General features: G+C 35.4%; 1 protein-coding gene across 3 annotated transcripts in view; it reads left to right on the forward strand.

Annotated features, from left to right (window-relative positions):
* Positions 1-17,194, forward strand: part of CEP350 (centrosomal protein 350) — a 154,847-nt gene that overhangs the window by 59,350 nt on the left and 78,303 nt on the right. For all 3 annotated transcript variants that reach the window (XM_088017380.1, XM_028121508.2, XM_028121509.2), the window contains exons 15-21: positions 4,230-4,416; positions 6,773-6,990; positions 7,347-7,510; positions 10,603-10,713; positions 11,162-11,302; positions 12,875-13,011; positions 13,803-13,925. In XM_088017380.1, coding sequence (XP_087873506.1) covers positions 4,230-4,416; positions 6,773-6,990; positions 7,347-7,510; positions 10,603-10,713; positions 11,162-11,302; positions 12,875-13,011; positions 13,803-13,925 — 1,081 coding nt within the window. The remainder of the gene's footprint in view (positions 1-4,229; positions 4,417-6,772; positions 6,991-7,346; positions 7,511-10,602; positions 10,714-11,161; positions 11,303-12,874; positions 13,012-13,802; positions 13,926-17,194) is intronic.

Genomic DNA, 17,194 nt, shown 5'->3' on the forward strand with positions numbered 1-17,194 from the left:
TCAAGAGCAATTTTTAAATTGTGTATTTTCAAAGGTTAACATTAAATGAGTAAAGACATGCATTTTTATTATGAAAAAATTAGAGATACTCAGTATTAACAACTTGCTTTTAGTCTAGGGATTATAAATAGATTTTAGATTATAGAGTCTATTCAAACTGATTGATAATCCTTTAGATTATTTGTGTGTCATCCCCCCCCCCCCCCGCCCCGTTGTGGTAATGCATTCAGCATATCTAATTCACGGTACACATCTTTACATAGCTTCCTAGGATGAATTACTGTGAATGAGATGAAATTTCTGATTCAAAGGGGATCAAAAATTATTTTCATGCATATTATAAGTTGTTCTCCAGGAAGGTTGTATCAGTTTGCACTCCCATGAAAACAATGTATGGGTATCCTTTTCTGTGTATGTTGAATAACACTCAAGGCATTATTATTTTAAAAATATTTGCTAATCTAATAATGAAAAATGGTATCTTATTTGAGGTGGTTTTCATTTCTTTAATTGTTAAAATTTTATATGCTATGACTTTTCAGTTTCCTTTTTTAAACTAAATTTTAATGAAAAGTTGTTATCCTATTACTGTGACTACAACAGAGTATATTTATTTGTTAGTTTATTTTTTATATGGTAACATACACCCAACACAAAATTTGCCATTTATTTATTTTTTATTTTTTTTAAAGAATTTATTTATTTGAGAGAGTGAGAGAGAGAGCACATGAGAGGGGGGAGGGTCAGAGGGAGAAGCAGACCCCCTACTGAGCAGGGAGCCCAATGCAGGACTCGATCCCGGGACTCCAGGATCATGACCTGAGCCGATGGCAGTCACTTAACCGACTGAGCCACCCAGGTGCTCCCAAACACTTTTTTTTTTTTAATTGAAGTATAGTTGACACACAATTACATTAGTCACAAATGTACAACATAGTGACTTGACAACTGTAATTATGCTATGCTTACCGGAAGTGTAGCTGCCATCTGTCACCGTACAGTGCTATTACAATACTATTGACTGTTTTTCCTATGCTGTGCCTTTCATCCCCATGACTTAGTCCATAACTGGAAGCCTGTACCTTCCACCCCCCTTCACCCATTTTGCCCATCCACCTATCCCGCTTCCTCTAGGCAGCCACCAGATTGTTCTCTATATCTACAGATCTGTTTCTGCTTTGTTTTTTTGTTTGTTCAATTGTTTTGTTTCTTAAATTCCCACATATGAAATCAAAAGGTATTTGTCTTTCTCTGTCTGCCTTATTTCACATAGCGTAATACCTTCTAGGTCAACCCATGTTGTCACAAATGGGAAGATCTCATCTTTTTTATGGCTGAATACTATTCCGTGTGTGTGTGTGTGTGTGTGTGTGTGTGTACACACCACATCTTTATCCATTCATCTATTGATGAATGCTTAGGTTGCTTCCATATTTTGGCTATTATAAATAATGCTACAATAAACATAGGGGTGCATATATTTTTTCAAATTAGTGTTTCAAGTTAGTGTTGAATAAATACCCAGTAGTGGAATTACTGGATTGTATATACGGTATTTCTATTTTTTATTTTTTGGAAACCTCCATACTGTTTTCCACAATGGTTGCTCCAATTTACATTTCCACCAACAGTGCAGAAGGACTTCCCTTTCTCCATATTCTGACCAACACTTGTTATTTCTTATCTTTTTGATACTAGCCATTCTGACAGGTGTGAGGTGATAACTCATTGTGGTTTTGATTTCCACTGCCCCAGTGATTACTGATGTTGAGCATCTTTTCACATGTCTGTTGGCCATGTGTATGCCTTCTTTGGAAAAAATGTCTATTCAGGTTCTTTGTCCCTTTTTAAATCAGATTATTTGGGGTTTTTTTTGGTGTTGAGTTGTATTGACACAACACTATATGAAGTCAGTACTTTATATATTTTGGATATTAACTCCCTATCGAATGTATCCTTTGCAAATACCTTCTCCCCCTTATTTTAACCATTTTAAGTGTCCAGTTCGGTGGCATTGAGTTGTTGTTTTTGTTGTTGTTGTTTTTACACTGTTTGCAACCATTATCATCATCCATCTCTGTAACTTTTTTGTCATCCCATACTAAAACTCTGGGCCCATTAAATAAACAGTGACTTCCCATTCCTCGGTTGTTGTCCCCGTCCCTGCCGTACTCCTGGTAGCCACCATTCTACTTTCTGTCTTTGAATTTGACTAGGCGATTTAACTGTTGCTAAGGTACATTTTGGTGGTATGAAGTACATTCATGTTGTGCAGTTGTCACCATTGTCCATCTCCAGAACTGTTCAGCAATCCACGCTGAAACTCTTTTCCTCTAGGTAATAACTCTCATTTTCCTCTCCCCCTTGTCTCTGGTAACAAATGTCTACTTTGTGTTTCTGTGGATTTGCCTACTCTAGGTACTTCATATAAGTGTATGATCATACAATTTAGTCCTTTTGTGATTGGCTTATTTTAGCATAATGTGCTTTAAGATTCATCCACGTTGTAGTGTGTGTCAGAATGTCCTTCCTTCGAGGCACCTGGGTGGCTCAGTTGGTTAAGCATCGGACTCTTGGCTTCAGTTCCGTCGTGATCTCAGGACCGTGAGATCGAGCTCAGCTTTGGGCTCCATGCTCAGCGCCTTGGCTTGGGATTCTCTCTTTCCTTCTGCCCCTCCCTCCCTCACCTTTCTCATGCACTCGTGCATGTGCGTTCTCTCTCTTAAAAAAAAAAAAAAAGAATGTCCTTCCTTGCCTGGGTGGCTCAGTCGTTAAGCGTCTGCCTTCGGCTCAAGTCATGATCCCAGGGTCGTGGGATCGAGCCCTGTGTCGGGCTCCCTGCTCAGCAGGAAGCCTGCTTCTCCCTCTCCCACTCCCCCTGCTCGTGTTCCTGCTCTCGCGATCTCTCTTTCTCTGTCAAATAAATAAATAAAATCTTAAAAAAAAAAAAGACTGAGTAATCTATCATTGTATGTTAAGTACCACATTTTGTGTATTCATTCATTGTTGAAGGACACTTGGAATGCTTCCACCTTTTGGCTACTGTGAATAATGCTGTGAACATGGGTGTACAGCATAATTGTTTCCTTTTTCATTTTCTTTTGATCTTTAACCATATGTCTACATTAGAAGTTTTTTTTGCTGTCATTAGAGTATATATGCAGTTCTTTTTTCTGCTTTTTAAAATGTAACAAATATTTTTCTCATGTTGCTATTGAAACATAAAATCAGGCTGCCCTAGACTTAGAGTCATGAGACCTGTTTTTATGTTTTATTTCTCTGTGACCATGTATCCTCTAGCAAGTTACATAGCCTCATAGATTTCTAGTTACCTCATCAGTAAATTGAACATATGGTATTCAGTTCATAAGATGTTTAAGAGCGATAAAGTAATGTATGTGGAGTGCATTTTAAATTACAAAGTGCTAGTTACTAATGTTCAAGTTACTGTTATCTATGTAATTTAGACAACTCTTCAGTTGTTGGAAATTGAGGTCAAAATTTAAAAAATTTTAAAGTTGTACATTCAATATCATGCATAATTTTTGTTTATTTCAATAATCTCAAGATATACCTAGAAGGAAGATTATTCTGAGTCAGAGAATATGAGCAGTTATATGAATCTGGCTACGTAGTTCTTGTCATAAAGTTTTTAAAAATGATTATGTAGTTCAGTTGGCTTTTTTTTTAAAGGATTTTATTTATTTATTTGACAGAGACAGTGAGAGAGGTAACACAACAGGGGGAGTGGGAGAGGGAGAAGCAGGCTCCTGGTTGAGCAGGGAGCCCGATGCAGGGCTCGATCCTCGAACCCTGGGATCATGACCTGAGCCGAAGGCAAACACTTAATGACTGAGCCACCCAGGCGCCTCGTTCCATTGGCATTTGATACTGTTTTTCTCCCAGCTCTGGATTTTATCCTTATAGGTCTTCAAAAGGTTACTTTTTTATAGGGATAGAACAGTACTTCATTCTTGCTTAATATGTTTGTCTATTTTTTACCATTTTATTTAAGAACAATTTATTTTTTAACATCAAGTGGGGGTTAATGGAAGAAACTTTATTCTTAAACTGAAGCAGAAGGATGAACTACTTTATTTTATATATGAAAAATAACTTTTAAAAAGTCTGATCTGTACATTTTATTACTTTCTTGAAATATAGATATCAATTATTTCTCAGTAGCTTCTGACATTGGGAATCAGCTTTATAAGAAATTTGCTTTATAGGGCTGGATTCACTCACTGGAAATGTTCAGAACTCACTTCTTGATGAGGAGAAAGTACACTCTGGCTCAGAACGTGGCTCTCATCAAGGAAAGAAATCTGGGACCAGTAGCAAACTTTCTGTTAAAGATTATGAGCAGACTCTTGACACTGATAGCATTTTGGAGGATCTTCCTGGGCATTCTGTGAGGTAATGTATATTTTATACCTGTAATTCATATTTAATTGAAGTTATAATATCATTGATGTTCAGAGAATCCATTCAATAAATTGCTGTATTTTCTGAATAGACTTGGTAGTTTTGTTCATAGTTTGGGTCTTTATATTTTAAAATATGGTCATCTCTCACCTAAACTATTACAGCCTCTCTCAGGAATACTTTGCCTCTAGCACAATCCACCTTTCTATTCTAAATGCCATTGCCACTGTTGTTATCTTGAATCAATCCTTTGACCAAGCAACTGCTCTCCTTAGGGTACCCTGTGAGCTCACAGCTACTCTGTAGATGAACTCCCAAGAACTTAACTTTATTTGAAGTGTTTCACTAGGCTACCAGAGACTATCTCACTTCCTTTATCTATACATTTCTTCTCATCTGTGTTCATCCACTCTTTCAACACAACTACTTAGCATCCTTTTGTCTCATCTGTTTCTTCCTGTGAACTTTTCTCTCCTCAACTTATTTGATGACTCAAGCAGATTTTGAAATCTCACTCTTACTATGATTACGGAGAGCTTGCATACTGTTTTTTTGTCCTTCTTTTTAATTATCATACAGTATTATACACTGAGTCTGTGGCTTATATATGACATTTTGTGGTTGCTTCATATGCAGTGTCTATTCCTTTGCATGGCTTTTTATCTATTGCACCAGTTTTGTCCTTCTGGAAATTTAAGCTCTGAGAAGACATGGATTTATTTTTTTCTTTTAAAACTGTTTGCTTTTTCTAGTACAGTGTCACAGATAATCAATTTTAATGCTTTCATGTTGTAAATCTTACATCGTTAATTCCATCATTGCTGTGTTTAAAATTGAATTTTAATTTTTTTGTCAGAAAACTTTACCTTTCCTTAGAGATATTCATGATAATTTATTTGGCAAAATCTACAAAGTTAAACATTTCTGAAACAGAATCCACAGCCAAATAAGTTTGATAAATGCCCCATACTATAGAATAGACTTCCCCCGCCACCTTCCTCACCTATGATTTAAGGCTTTGTTGAAGAGGTGTTCAGATTTTTAAAAACATATTTAACCTATTTATTTATTTATTTATTTGGCTATACTCACTTTCTGTCCCCAAGCTCTTTACTTTTCTGTCCTTTTTATTTTTTGGAAAATTTATTAACATCATTGGAAGCATAATTTTGGAAATGCTAGTCTAGGTGAATCTTATTTGCAGAGCAAATTCAAATTCAGTTTGTAAAACCACAAGGTGAGATTCAGGCAGAATACTTGGTTTTGATATTGTGTTGGAATTCTTTCTTGGAAATCTAGTAAGAGACAGAAGGAATAAAATTCTTTTTCTATTCCATAAATGAGGTTGTCAGACTATTAGAAATAGTAGTTCTCTAAAGCATCAATAGTAAATTAAGGTCACTGTAAACAAGTGAGTACCTCTCAAGACTACTTTTATTCAAATATTTATATGCTGGATTTAAGAGAAATGTCTATCTTTGAAAACTATCTCCTGGTTTTATGAAAGCTAAAAGTAAGCTTGTTTTACTATGTTAGAAATATGTTAACTGGGCTAACTTTATGAAGTATCTTTAAGTAATTTATTCAATAAATAAATGTTTAGTGCGTGGCAACATCTTTTTGTTATGAGAAACAGTAAATTTAATGAGTCTAATTTCTCAGGGGCTAGGCATGTGCCTTGTATTGAAATAAATACATTAAGAGTTATAATCAGACTGCTTATGAGAGGTTACTTCTTATTAGAAAGTGCAGGAAAGAACTATAACAGAAGATAGATGAAAACAAATGAGTACATATAAAGTACTTATAGATAGTAGGAAAATAATTTTTTGCTGTGACTTTTTGGGTTAAGAGGAATAACAAAAGAGTGGATTTTGTCATTTCTTAATCTTTAATACAAAATGACAACTTTATTCTCTTTCAGAGATACGTTTTAAGACATTTTTTATATGATAGGCTTGACCTTACCTTTTATATATGGCTGTAATTTTATTGCTATATGAGGTCTATGTATTTTAGAAGGTTTTGCCTCATACTGTAATAAGTGATTCATTATATATGTACATTGTAGAAGAAAGAGTTAAGTGCCAATTTAATTGAGACTCCTTTTCTATTTTATTATTTTGGGCAGTGTTTGTGCCTGGCTCGTTCACCACTGTAAGTCTAGCAATGAGAGCCGTACTCATTCATTCATTCAACATGGTGACTATGTTGAATTATTAAATGCCTGAATCACAGCCTTTTAAATGTCAATAAAGAATGTAATGCATGATGTTCTTAAGAATTGTTTAGTGGCTCTTGAAGTAGTTTTCCTTTCTCTAACATCTTTATGAAACAAAACTTCTAGTGTCTCATCAGACAAGGGAAGATCTCAGAAAACTCCAACTTCTCCCCTGTCTCCAAGTTCCCAGAAATTGTTGCAGTTTGACCTTCCAGGAACTTCATTAGAAAGATCTAAATCCTCGGTAATAATGCCTCCATCTATAACAGGATTTAAGCCTAATGCACCTTTCACCGATATGAACCTTGCTGCCAGCAGAACAACAGAGATGGCCTCAACACCAGGCAAGTAGATCTATGCACTTGTAATTTAAGATACTACTTTTGTCCCTTAAAATCCCTTTTCCTTCAGTCGAACTGTAGGGAAATATTATCCCATCAAGTGAATGTGATTACTTTTTGAAGTATTCAGAATTGTGCAGGAAAAGAAATATTGAAAAGCATGACGGATTCGACAGTGGTGATTTTTCCCCTTTTGCCAGCCTGAGTCAAAACACACCTGGAAAATGGACACCGTGCTAATTAAGTCACTGTCTTTCCTGCAATGGAAAGCAAACTTTTTGGTTCTTAAAATGAAAAATGAATTTCAAAAATCTGAGAGGTCGTTTCTTTTACATTTGCCAGTTGCTTATGCCTTCCAGGTTCTAAGCGCTTTTCTCCTGCTGGCCTCCAGCATCGTATGGCGGCAGAACTCAGTTACCTGAGTGCCATTGAGGAGTCAGTGCGCCAGCTATCAGATGTGGAAAGAGTTAGAGGCATATCACTTGCTCAGCAGGAGAGTGTTTCTCTGGCTCAGATCATAAAGGTATTTTTGGAGTTTTCTTCTTTAGCTTTCTGTGTTTTTTCTCTTTTCTTTGCTATTTAAAATAGTTTCAATGATGAGGTCAAAAACCAAAACCAGCACACAAAACTTTAACCTGCTAAGTAGAAAAAAATAGTCTTGCCATACAACACCTATAAATAACCCTGGGGAAAACTGTCATATAGAGTACTAAAAAAGTTCACCATAGAATATTTGGCAGCAGAACAATAATTCAGCCATTTTCTCTCAAATATTTCATTTTCCTCATTTTTTTAAAATGACTGTAAAAATCAGCTCATCAAGCAGTTCTCAATATTTTCTTTCACTGACAAATCAGAGATGACTGAGTTTTTATTGTTTTGTTTTTAATTCTTTATTTGTACCAAAAAGAAAAGTTTCTGAGAACCAGGTATTTTATAAAGCCAGGATAATGTGGACTTTTCCTTAGCTAACAAAAATCCAGTAAAGGTAGAAGCAGTGTTCTGATGTGGAGTTGCTGTTGCTATCTTTAAAAAAACAAATAACAAAAAAACCCTTAGTATTTACATATAAAATACACATATTTTAAGTGCACAGTTTGATGAGTTTTGATCAATGTAACCACAACCCTAATCAAAATAGAGAACATTTCTGTCACTTCAGACAGTTCACCCATGGACCTTTTCAGTTAATCCCCTCTCCCAGAGGCAATTACTATTCTGATTCCTAATCACCACAGTTTATTTTTGCCTATTCTAGAAGTTCATATAAATGGAAATATACTTTGTACTTTGTTGTGTTTAGCTTATTTTATGTGGTATAATGTTTTTAAGATTCATCCATGTTGTTGTATCTATTGTTCGTGTTACTTTTTTGCTGAGTAATATTCCATTGATCAATATAACATAATTTGTTTATCCCTTCTCCTCTTGATGTACATTTGTATTGTTTCCAGTTTTTGACTATTAAAATATTCCTGTTATGAATATTTTTTACAACTCTGTATTCAGCGTATGTTTCCATTTTTCTTGCTTTAATACCCATGAGTGTAATTGCTTGGGTCAAGTAGAAGTATATGCTCAACTTTATATGAAACTGCTATACTGTTGTCCAGAGTAGTTGTACTATCTTATACTCATACAGCAATCTATGAGAGTCCCAGTTGCTCCACATTTTTGCTGTCATTGGTATTCTAGGCATTCTAGTGAGTATGAAATAGTATCTCATTGTGGTTTTAATTTGCATTTCTTTTATGACTGATGAGGTTGATAATCTTTTTGTTATTTATTGACGATTCTTATATCTTTTGTGAATGTCCAGATTTTTTGCCTATTTCACATAATAGGGTTGTATATCTTCTTTTTATTGTTGTAGAAGTTCTTTATCGTAGAAACAAGTCCTTTTTAGATATATTTCGAATACTGTTTCCCAGTCCTTAGCTTGCCGGTTAATTTTTAAAAAATATTTTTTGTCTTTTCATTTTTAAACTGTATCTTTTTAAGTGCAGAATATTTTCATTTTAATGAAATCTAGTTTTTAATTTTTTTCTTTTATTGTAGTGCCTTTTGTTTTCTAAGAAGTCTTTGCTTACCCTAAGATGTTAAGATACTTTAACAAAGATATTCTTTTATGTTTTCCTAAAAAGCTTTATAGTTTTGGCTTTTATATTTAATTGTGTGAGCCATCTAGTTACTTATGGATTTTCAGTTGTTCCGTCACCATTTTCTTAAAAAAGACTTAAATTACCTTGGCACCTTTGTTAACAGTTAAGTAATCACTTATATGGAGGTCTATTTCTGGACTCTCTTCTTTTCCATTGATATATTTGTCTGTCCTTAACACCAGTGCCATACTGTTTTACTGTGTCTTTAGAGTGAGTCATGAAATCAAGGTGTAATTATTTCAACTTTGTTCTTTCTCAAGGCTATTGAGAAAGGCTATTCTAGGGTTTTGCATTTCTATATAACTTTTAGAATTAGTTTGTCAGCTTCTACAAAAAAAAGCCTGGTTTTTTATTTTTAGATTGATTTTGATATGACTGGCATTGAATCTGTCAATCAGTTTGGGGAGAGAATTTACATCTTATATGTCATTTTCTAATTTGTGAGCATGATACCTGTTTCTGTTAGGTTTTAAAAATATTTCTCTCTGCAATGTATTTTTCAGTATAGAGACCTTACACATTTTTAAATTTATTCCTATATCTTTTATGTCTCCTGTTGCTGTTGTAAATAATTTTTTCTCAATTTTGTTTTGCATTTGTTCTTCCCAAAATACTTAAAGACCATTCTTTGTGTGGAACTCTCCCATACTTTTCAAGGAGTTGAGCATTCCTGCACTTCTCCCAATAAATAATAGTAATGCTGTCCAGTCATCATGACAGCAAAAACTCCCCAGACATTTCCAAGTCTCCTTGATGGAGACTGGGGACGGACTGGTAACAACCTGGTTAAAAATCACTGGATTGGGGAAATTGGCCCCATTGTAGTGGCCATTACCTTGAAATCCAAAATAGTACTGAGATTTTCTATCATTTTAGGGATACATTATAATTCTGGGCTTCCAGATTTGTACAGGGCATTATATAACTTTATATACAGCCTTTCCACCTTTAGAAAACCTGTATTTAGCACTATTCCAGAAGAAGTGAAAAAATATAAATTGATTGATAGTGTTATATGAAATAGTGGAAAGAAAGCATCCTGGTGAGAAGGAGACCTTTTCTGGGGCAATATTTTCATGAAACTACTCCTGTAAAGCCAAAATAAAGGAATCCTAAAATTCTGGTATCTTTATTTTTACACATAGGACATTTTAATCTCTTTTAAAGAGTTAGGTACTGTAGCTTTTGCTTTAAAACTAGCTTTTTGGTATGAGTTCTTAGTCCTGTATGCCTTGGAAATTTTTTATGTTATTGCATTATTTAACACATGGTAGGTGGTCATTAAATATTTAGATAAATGATTTAGGGCTATCCTATTTGCTGTCTTTACATTTCTAATTGGTTGCTTCAAAAAATATTATGTTAGGAAAATAGTATTACGGGTAATACCGTCACTGTGTTAAAATGGTTTAGTATCTTAGAATTAATAGTTGATCATTTTTTTATTTTGAAGGCACAGCAGCAACGCCATGAAAGAGACTTGGCCCTTTTGAAATTGAAGGCTGAACAAGAGGCTTTAGAGTGTCAGAGACAGTTAGAAGAAACCCGAAACAAAGCAGCTCAGGTACTTACATTTGCAGCAGGCACTGGTTCTTTAAATCTAAATTTGTATCTTTGAAATCACTTCAGTGTTCTTTTAATTATATAGGAGTAAAAAAGAAAAGATATAATAATGCTTTAGTACATTATGCCATTATGGGTTAATTTCATGTTATTTGACTCTTGTAGCAATCCTGTGAGTTAAGTTTAGTCAAGATTTATCCCCAATTTAGAGAAGTGGAAGCTGAGGTACATAGTAGTTACTTGCCTAAAGAAACATCAGCTCGTGAATGGTGGAATTAAAAATTAAACTCCAGCAGTAATTTTAAGACTCTAAACTCTAGATTTTAAGACATGAGATCCAGATAATCGTCGAGTATTTGTTTTACAAGGCACTTGAGCCATGAAACATTTGGGGTGGGGAGAGACTGAGACATAACAGAAGTTCTCTTTTTACTCCCTTTTATTTTCAGGTCCATGCAGAATCCATACAGCAGGTGGTCAAATCACAAAGGGAAGTAACTGAGGTCCTGCAGGAAGCAACTTGTAAAATAGCCGCTCACCAAGCAGACACTGCTCGCCTCACCACAGATGCGGCTCGCCAAATCTGTGAAGTAAGGCCATTGAAAAACCCTTTTCTTTTTAGTCAGTCTGAATAGATTTGGTCTTAGCAGTTTCTAACATCTAAGAAATACGTACTTTTGATTGGTGACTTCAGTGGGAGCCATACATTATTGAATTAAGAGGCACCATTTATTGCAGTATGTTGTACATGTGAGTGATACAGAGGCAGAAAAAATGGAGAACTCTTAATGTCTGCCCTTGAGTAAGCTTTTTAAAACTGTATTGATTTTATTGATGTATAATTTACAGACAATAAAATATATCCATTTTATTATTTGATGAGTTTTGACAAATATATAGATATAGGTATCTAATCAGATACACGTATATATATCTACATATTTCTGTGTCTTTTCTTATCTATCTGTCCATCCCTATAAACACCACCATAATCAAGAAATAGAATACAGTTGAATCTTGAACAACATGGGTTGAAACTGTGAGGGTCTGCTTACATGCTAAATTTTTTTTGACAAATACAGTACAGTACTATAAATGTAATTTTTCTTCCTTAGGATTTTCTTAATAACATTTTCTTTTCTCTAGCCTACTTTATTATAATAATACAGTATAAAATACATGAAATGTATAAGATATGTGTTAGTCAACTGTTTATGTTATGGGTAAGGCTTCCAATCAACAGTAGGCTATTTAGTAGTTCCATTTTGGGGGAATTAGAAGTTATCCACGGATTTTGACTGCTTGTGGATCGGCACCCCTAACCCCCATGTTGTTCAGAGATCAACTGTATTTCCCACACTAAAAAGTTTCTTCATGCCCCTATCCAGTCAGTCTCTAACTTTGGTCCCAGGAAGCCATTGATCTGCTTTGTGTGAAGATGGTTCCTTTTCACCTACAGTGATGTTAGTGTCTTGTCTTTTACTGTACCAAGGGTAAAGCCAGAAATAGTTTTACTGTTGTCTGTATATGGGATATCATAATCTATAGCTGTAGTTTCAGTTTATTTTAGCAGGTACAATTTAGGATTGTTTGTGAAATGACTTTGTTATTAATATTAAAAAGTCAGGAACCTACTGGGTTGGGTACTATGGGATTGTGCAAATAAGTATAGATTCTTTTAAGAAAATTTTAGACAACATTAGCAAAGATTTCAAAAACACTTCAAGTTGTCAAGGCAGTGATTGAATGAACACCAAATGAATAATACATGCAGCAGTTGCAGTAGTGGTGAAGAGTAAGGAAAATACCTCACATTGTAGGTCAGAAAACAGATATAGGAAGTAGTAATTGAGTTGATTCTTAAAGAAGATTTATTTTTGGTTTATTATGGCTTATTATATGACTTGAAAGTTTTGCTTTAATTCATAGGTTGCTATAGCTAGATGAAACCTTAGAAATCTTGTGGTCCAGCCAACTTTTTATTTTTATAAGGAAGCTGTTGAGACTTAAAAAATCTAAATGACTTGCCCACAGTGTTTTACCTGTTAATGGCAGAATTTACTTGCTCTTAATCCAGTGATCTTTCAAAGACACTGTGCTCCTTCTCAGTTTTCTGTGATTTTTTTTTCACATCTACTTTTGCCTTGTGTGTTCTTATTTAGATGGCAGAGTTGACTCGAACTCATATCTCAGATGCCATCACTGCTTCAGGAGCTCCCCTGGCAACGCTATACGACCACCACCGACAGCATGCTCCAGACTTTGTGAAACAGCTGAGGACCAGAGCTGAAACGGATAGGTTAATATTCAGTCGTTCAGCTAATATGCAATGAGTATCTACTAAGTCCCAGGCACTGTTGTGGGTACTAGGAATATAGTTATGGGCATACAGTGTAGTGGGGAAGGTAGATAATATAATCACATATTCACTTAAGTGAATGAACAGTTACAAACTTAGACAAGTGTTATGAGCGAAAAGGACATATATCCCTGAGACATATAACAAAGGAATTTGAATAGCCTGGGGGTACAGCAACGTCAGAGAAGGTTTTCCTGAGGAAGGAAAGCTTATGGTGAGATCTAATGGATGAAAAGGAGTCCGTGATTAAAGCAGATAAAGAATAGGCAGGTCAGTAGGAAGAGAAAATGAGGGAAGAATGTGACCGGAGGCAGAGAACAAAGGGGAGAATGGTAGGAGATGATGCAGGGATCAGATTATGGTAGGACATTGCAGACCTTGTGGATTTTGGAGTTTATTCTAGGAACAGTGAAAAGTCATTAGTTTCTTAGGCAGCCTGGGTGTTGTGATCATGTTTGTGTGTATTTTTTTACATCACATTTTGACTGTCTCGAATTCATAGATTTAAGTCCTTATTCACATTTACTGATACTTGGGGTGATATGTGTTTATTTCTCATAAAGCAAGATACTCTTTTCTATGAGTGAATGTCTTTCCTAAATACTTTGTTATAGCTATTTCATAATTTCTATTTATCCAAGATTTTATCTCATATTAATGTTAAATGACATTTAAAATCCTTTCCTTATAAGAGACTTTAAATGTTTAATCAGTTTTTATTCTCTTTGCAGGAAAAGTCAATCTGTTTCACTCTCTCAGAATAAAGAAGGGACCCTTGACTCAAAGCATCAGAAGTATTCCCCTTCATTTGATAGTTACTCTGAGTCTTCAAGATACAAGAATCATGATCGAAGGTGAAAACACTTTGATTTAGTAAAGTGTGATAAATGGCTTAGACATTGCTTTCTTTTTTTACTTCTTAATCTCATTTCTTTAAATAAAATAGTGTCTTCCCTTCAAAGTTCTGACTTTCCCCTATTTGACTAGCTGATTTATAAAATAGTTGTTCTGTGTAGTAATGTAACTACCGTTCCTTGAGAGCCTGCCTTGTATAAGCTCCGTGTCAAATTTCTTTTTCCTGCATTTAATCTTCACAACAACCTTCCAAGACAGATATTGTTCTCTTTTTATAGTAGGGAACCAGAGGCTCATGGAGTTGCTAAGAAACTCACCTAAGGTCACATAGAAAGTAGCACACCAAGGAATTGAACCTTGGTTTATCTGGCTCCAAGGCCTATGTTTATTGGGCATTGCTTTGCTAACTTCCATATTTCTTGACATTACTGTATGTACTAATTGTTATAATTATAAAAGATCAAATACTTTGTCATTGGTTCTTGCATGGTATTAACATCTGTAGTTTTCAATTATGGTTCTGTCCTTGGATTAGAAGATTTTCGAGGTTCCTTTTCCAGCATTCTTAGAGGTAGGATACCTACATTGTCAAACTAAAACCTCATTTAAAAAATTAAATCATGAGACTAAAAAACATTAGTGTGGGGTATTAAGTACCTACTATATCTCTGGAACTATATGACTTTCATTTAACCTTCACTGACAGTTCATTGAGGCTGTCAGCTGGGTCACTATAGGGGATTCCTCATAGTTTTCCCAATCTCTTCCCAAACCATTCCCTAATCTCTTCACTAACTACTTGGTAACTAGAGTGATTTTTCTAAAATTTGCAGCCAATTTGTTACCTGTTTGAAACCTTCAGTATTTCTTTAGAGCCACTCAGTTGAGTGGAGTAGAGCATGAAAGTTCCTTTATTATTGAGGCTTTGGTCCATCTCCAACCCTGTCTCTTGGCATTTCCCCTCTTATCATATTCCACTAATTATAACTACTCTAATGTATTCTCTAATAAAAGAGCCATGCTCTCTCTCTCTTTTGTGCCATTACATATGATATACCTTCTGTTTTTTTAATTTAAATTCAATTAATTAACACATAATGTACTATTTCAGATTTAGAGTTCAGTGATTTATCACTCATATAATACCCAGTGCTCATTACATCACATGCCTTCCATTACATCACCCAGTTACCCCCATCCCCCCTCCTACCTCCCCTCCAGCAACCCTCAGTTTGTTTTCTATGATTAAGAGTCTCTTATGGTTTGTCTCCCTCTCTGATTTCATCCTGTTTCATTTTTCCCTCTCTTCTCCTATGATCCTCTGTTCTGTTTCTTAAATTCCACATATGAGTGAGATCATTTGATAATTGTCTTTCTCTGATTGACTTATTTCACTTAGCATAATACCTTCTGGTTCCATCCACGTAGTTGCAAATGGCAAGATTTCTTTCTTTTTTTTTGATGGTTGAGTAGTGTTCCATTGTATGTATATACTACATTCCTTTATCCATTCATCCATTGATGGACATCTGGCCCCTTTCTGTAGTTTGGGTATTGTGGACATTGCTGCTATAAACATTGGGGTGCAGGTGCCCCTTCGGATCCCTACATTTGTGTCTTTGGGGTAAATACCTAGTACTGCAATTGCTGGGTCATAGGGTAGCTCTATTTTTAACTTTTTGAGAAACCTCCATACTATTTTTCCAGAGTGGCTGCACCAGTTTGCATTCCCACCAGCAGTGTAAGAGGGTGCCCCTTTCTCCACATCCTCGCCAACATCTGTCATTTCCTGACTTGTTAATTTTAGCCATTCTGACTGGTGTGAGGTGGTATCTCATTGTGGTTTTGATTTGTATTTCCCTGATGCTGAGTGATGTTGAGCATTTTTTCATGTGTATGTTGGCCATTTGTATGTCTTCTTTGGAGAAATATCTGTTTATGTCTTCTGCCCATTTCTTGATTGGATTATTTGTTCTTTGGGTGTTGAGTTTGGTAAGTTCTTTATAGATTTTGGATACCAGCCCTTTATATGATAAGACACTTGCAAATATCTTCTCCCATTCTGTCAGTTGTCGTTTGGTTTTGTTGACTGTTTCCTTTGCTGTACAAAAGCTTTTTATCTTAATGAAGTCCCAATAGTTCATTTTTGACCTTGCTTCCCTGGCCTTTGGTGATGTGTCCAGGAAGAAGTTGCTGCGGCTGAGGTCGAAGAGGTTGCTACTTGTGTTCTCCTCTAGGATGTTGATGGATTCCTGCCTCACATTTAGGTCTTTCATCCATTTTGAGTCTATTTTTGTGTATGGTGTAAGGAAATGGTCTGGTTTCATTCTTCTGCATGTGGCTGTCCAATTTTCCCGCCATTTGTTGAAGAGACTATCTTTTTTCCATTGGATATTCTTTCCTGCTTTGTTGAAGATTAGTTGACCACAGAGTTGAGGGTCCATTTCTGGGTTCTCTGTCCTGTTCCCTTGATCTTTGTGTCTGTTTTAGCTTGAAGTCCGGCGTTGTGATGCCACCAGCTTTGGCTTTTGTTTTCAACATTCCTTTGGCTATTCGGGGTCTTTTCTGGTTCCAAACAAATTTAAGGATTATTTATTCCAGCTCTGTGAAAAAGTTGATGGTATTTTGATAGGGATTGAATTGAATATATAGATTCCTCTAGGTAGCATAGACATTTTAAGAATATTTGTTCTTCCAGTCCATGAGCATGGAAGGTTTTTCCATTTCTTTGTGTCTTCCTCAATTTCTTTCATGAGTGTTCTATAGATTTCCAAATACTTATCCTTTGCCTCTTTGGTTAGATTTAGTCCTGGGTATCTTATGGTTTTTGGTGCAATTGTAAATGGGATCGACTCCTTAATTTCTCTTTCTTCTGTCTCATTGTTAGTGTATAGAAATGCAACTGATATCTGTGGATTTATTTTATATCCTGCCACTTTGCTGAATTCCTGTATGAGTTTTAGCAATTTTGGGGTGGGTCTTTTGGGTTTTCCATGTAAGAGTATCATGTCGTGTGCAAAGAGTGAGAGTTTGACTTCTTCTTTGCCAATTTGGATACCTTTTATTTCTTTTTGTTGTCTGATTGCTGAGGCTAGGACTTCTAGTACTATGTTGAACAACAGTGTAGTGGACATCCCTGCCGTGTTTGTGACCTTAGGGGAAAAGCTCTCAGTTTTTGTGCACTGAGAATGATACTTGCTGTGGGGTTTTCATGGATGGCTTTTATGATATTGAGGTATATTCCCTCTATCCCTACACTGTGAAGAGT

This window comes from Eumetopias jubatus, unplaced genomic scaffold (assembly GCF_037043125.1).
Source record: "Eumetopias jubatus isolate StellerSeaLion01/CBP00866 unplaced genomic scaffold, mEumJub1_p1.0 scaffold_12, whole genome shotgun sequence".
NCBI classification, from domain to species: Eukaryota; Metazoa; Chordata; class Mammalia; order Carnivora; family Otariidae; genus Eumetopias; species Eumetopias jubatus.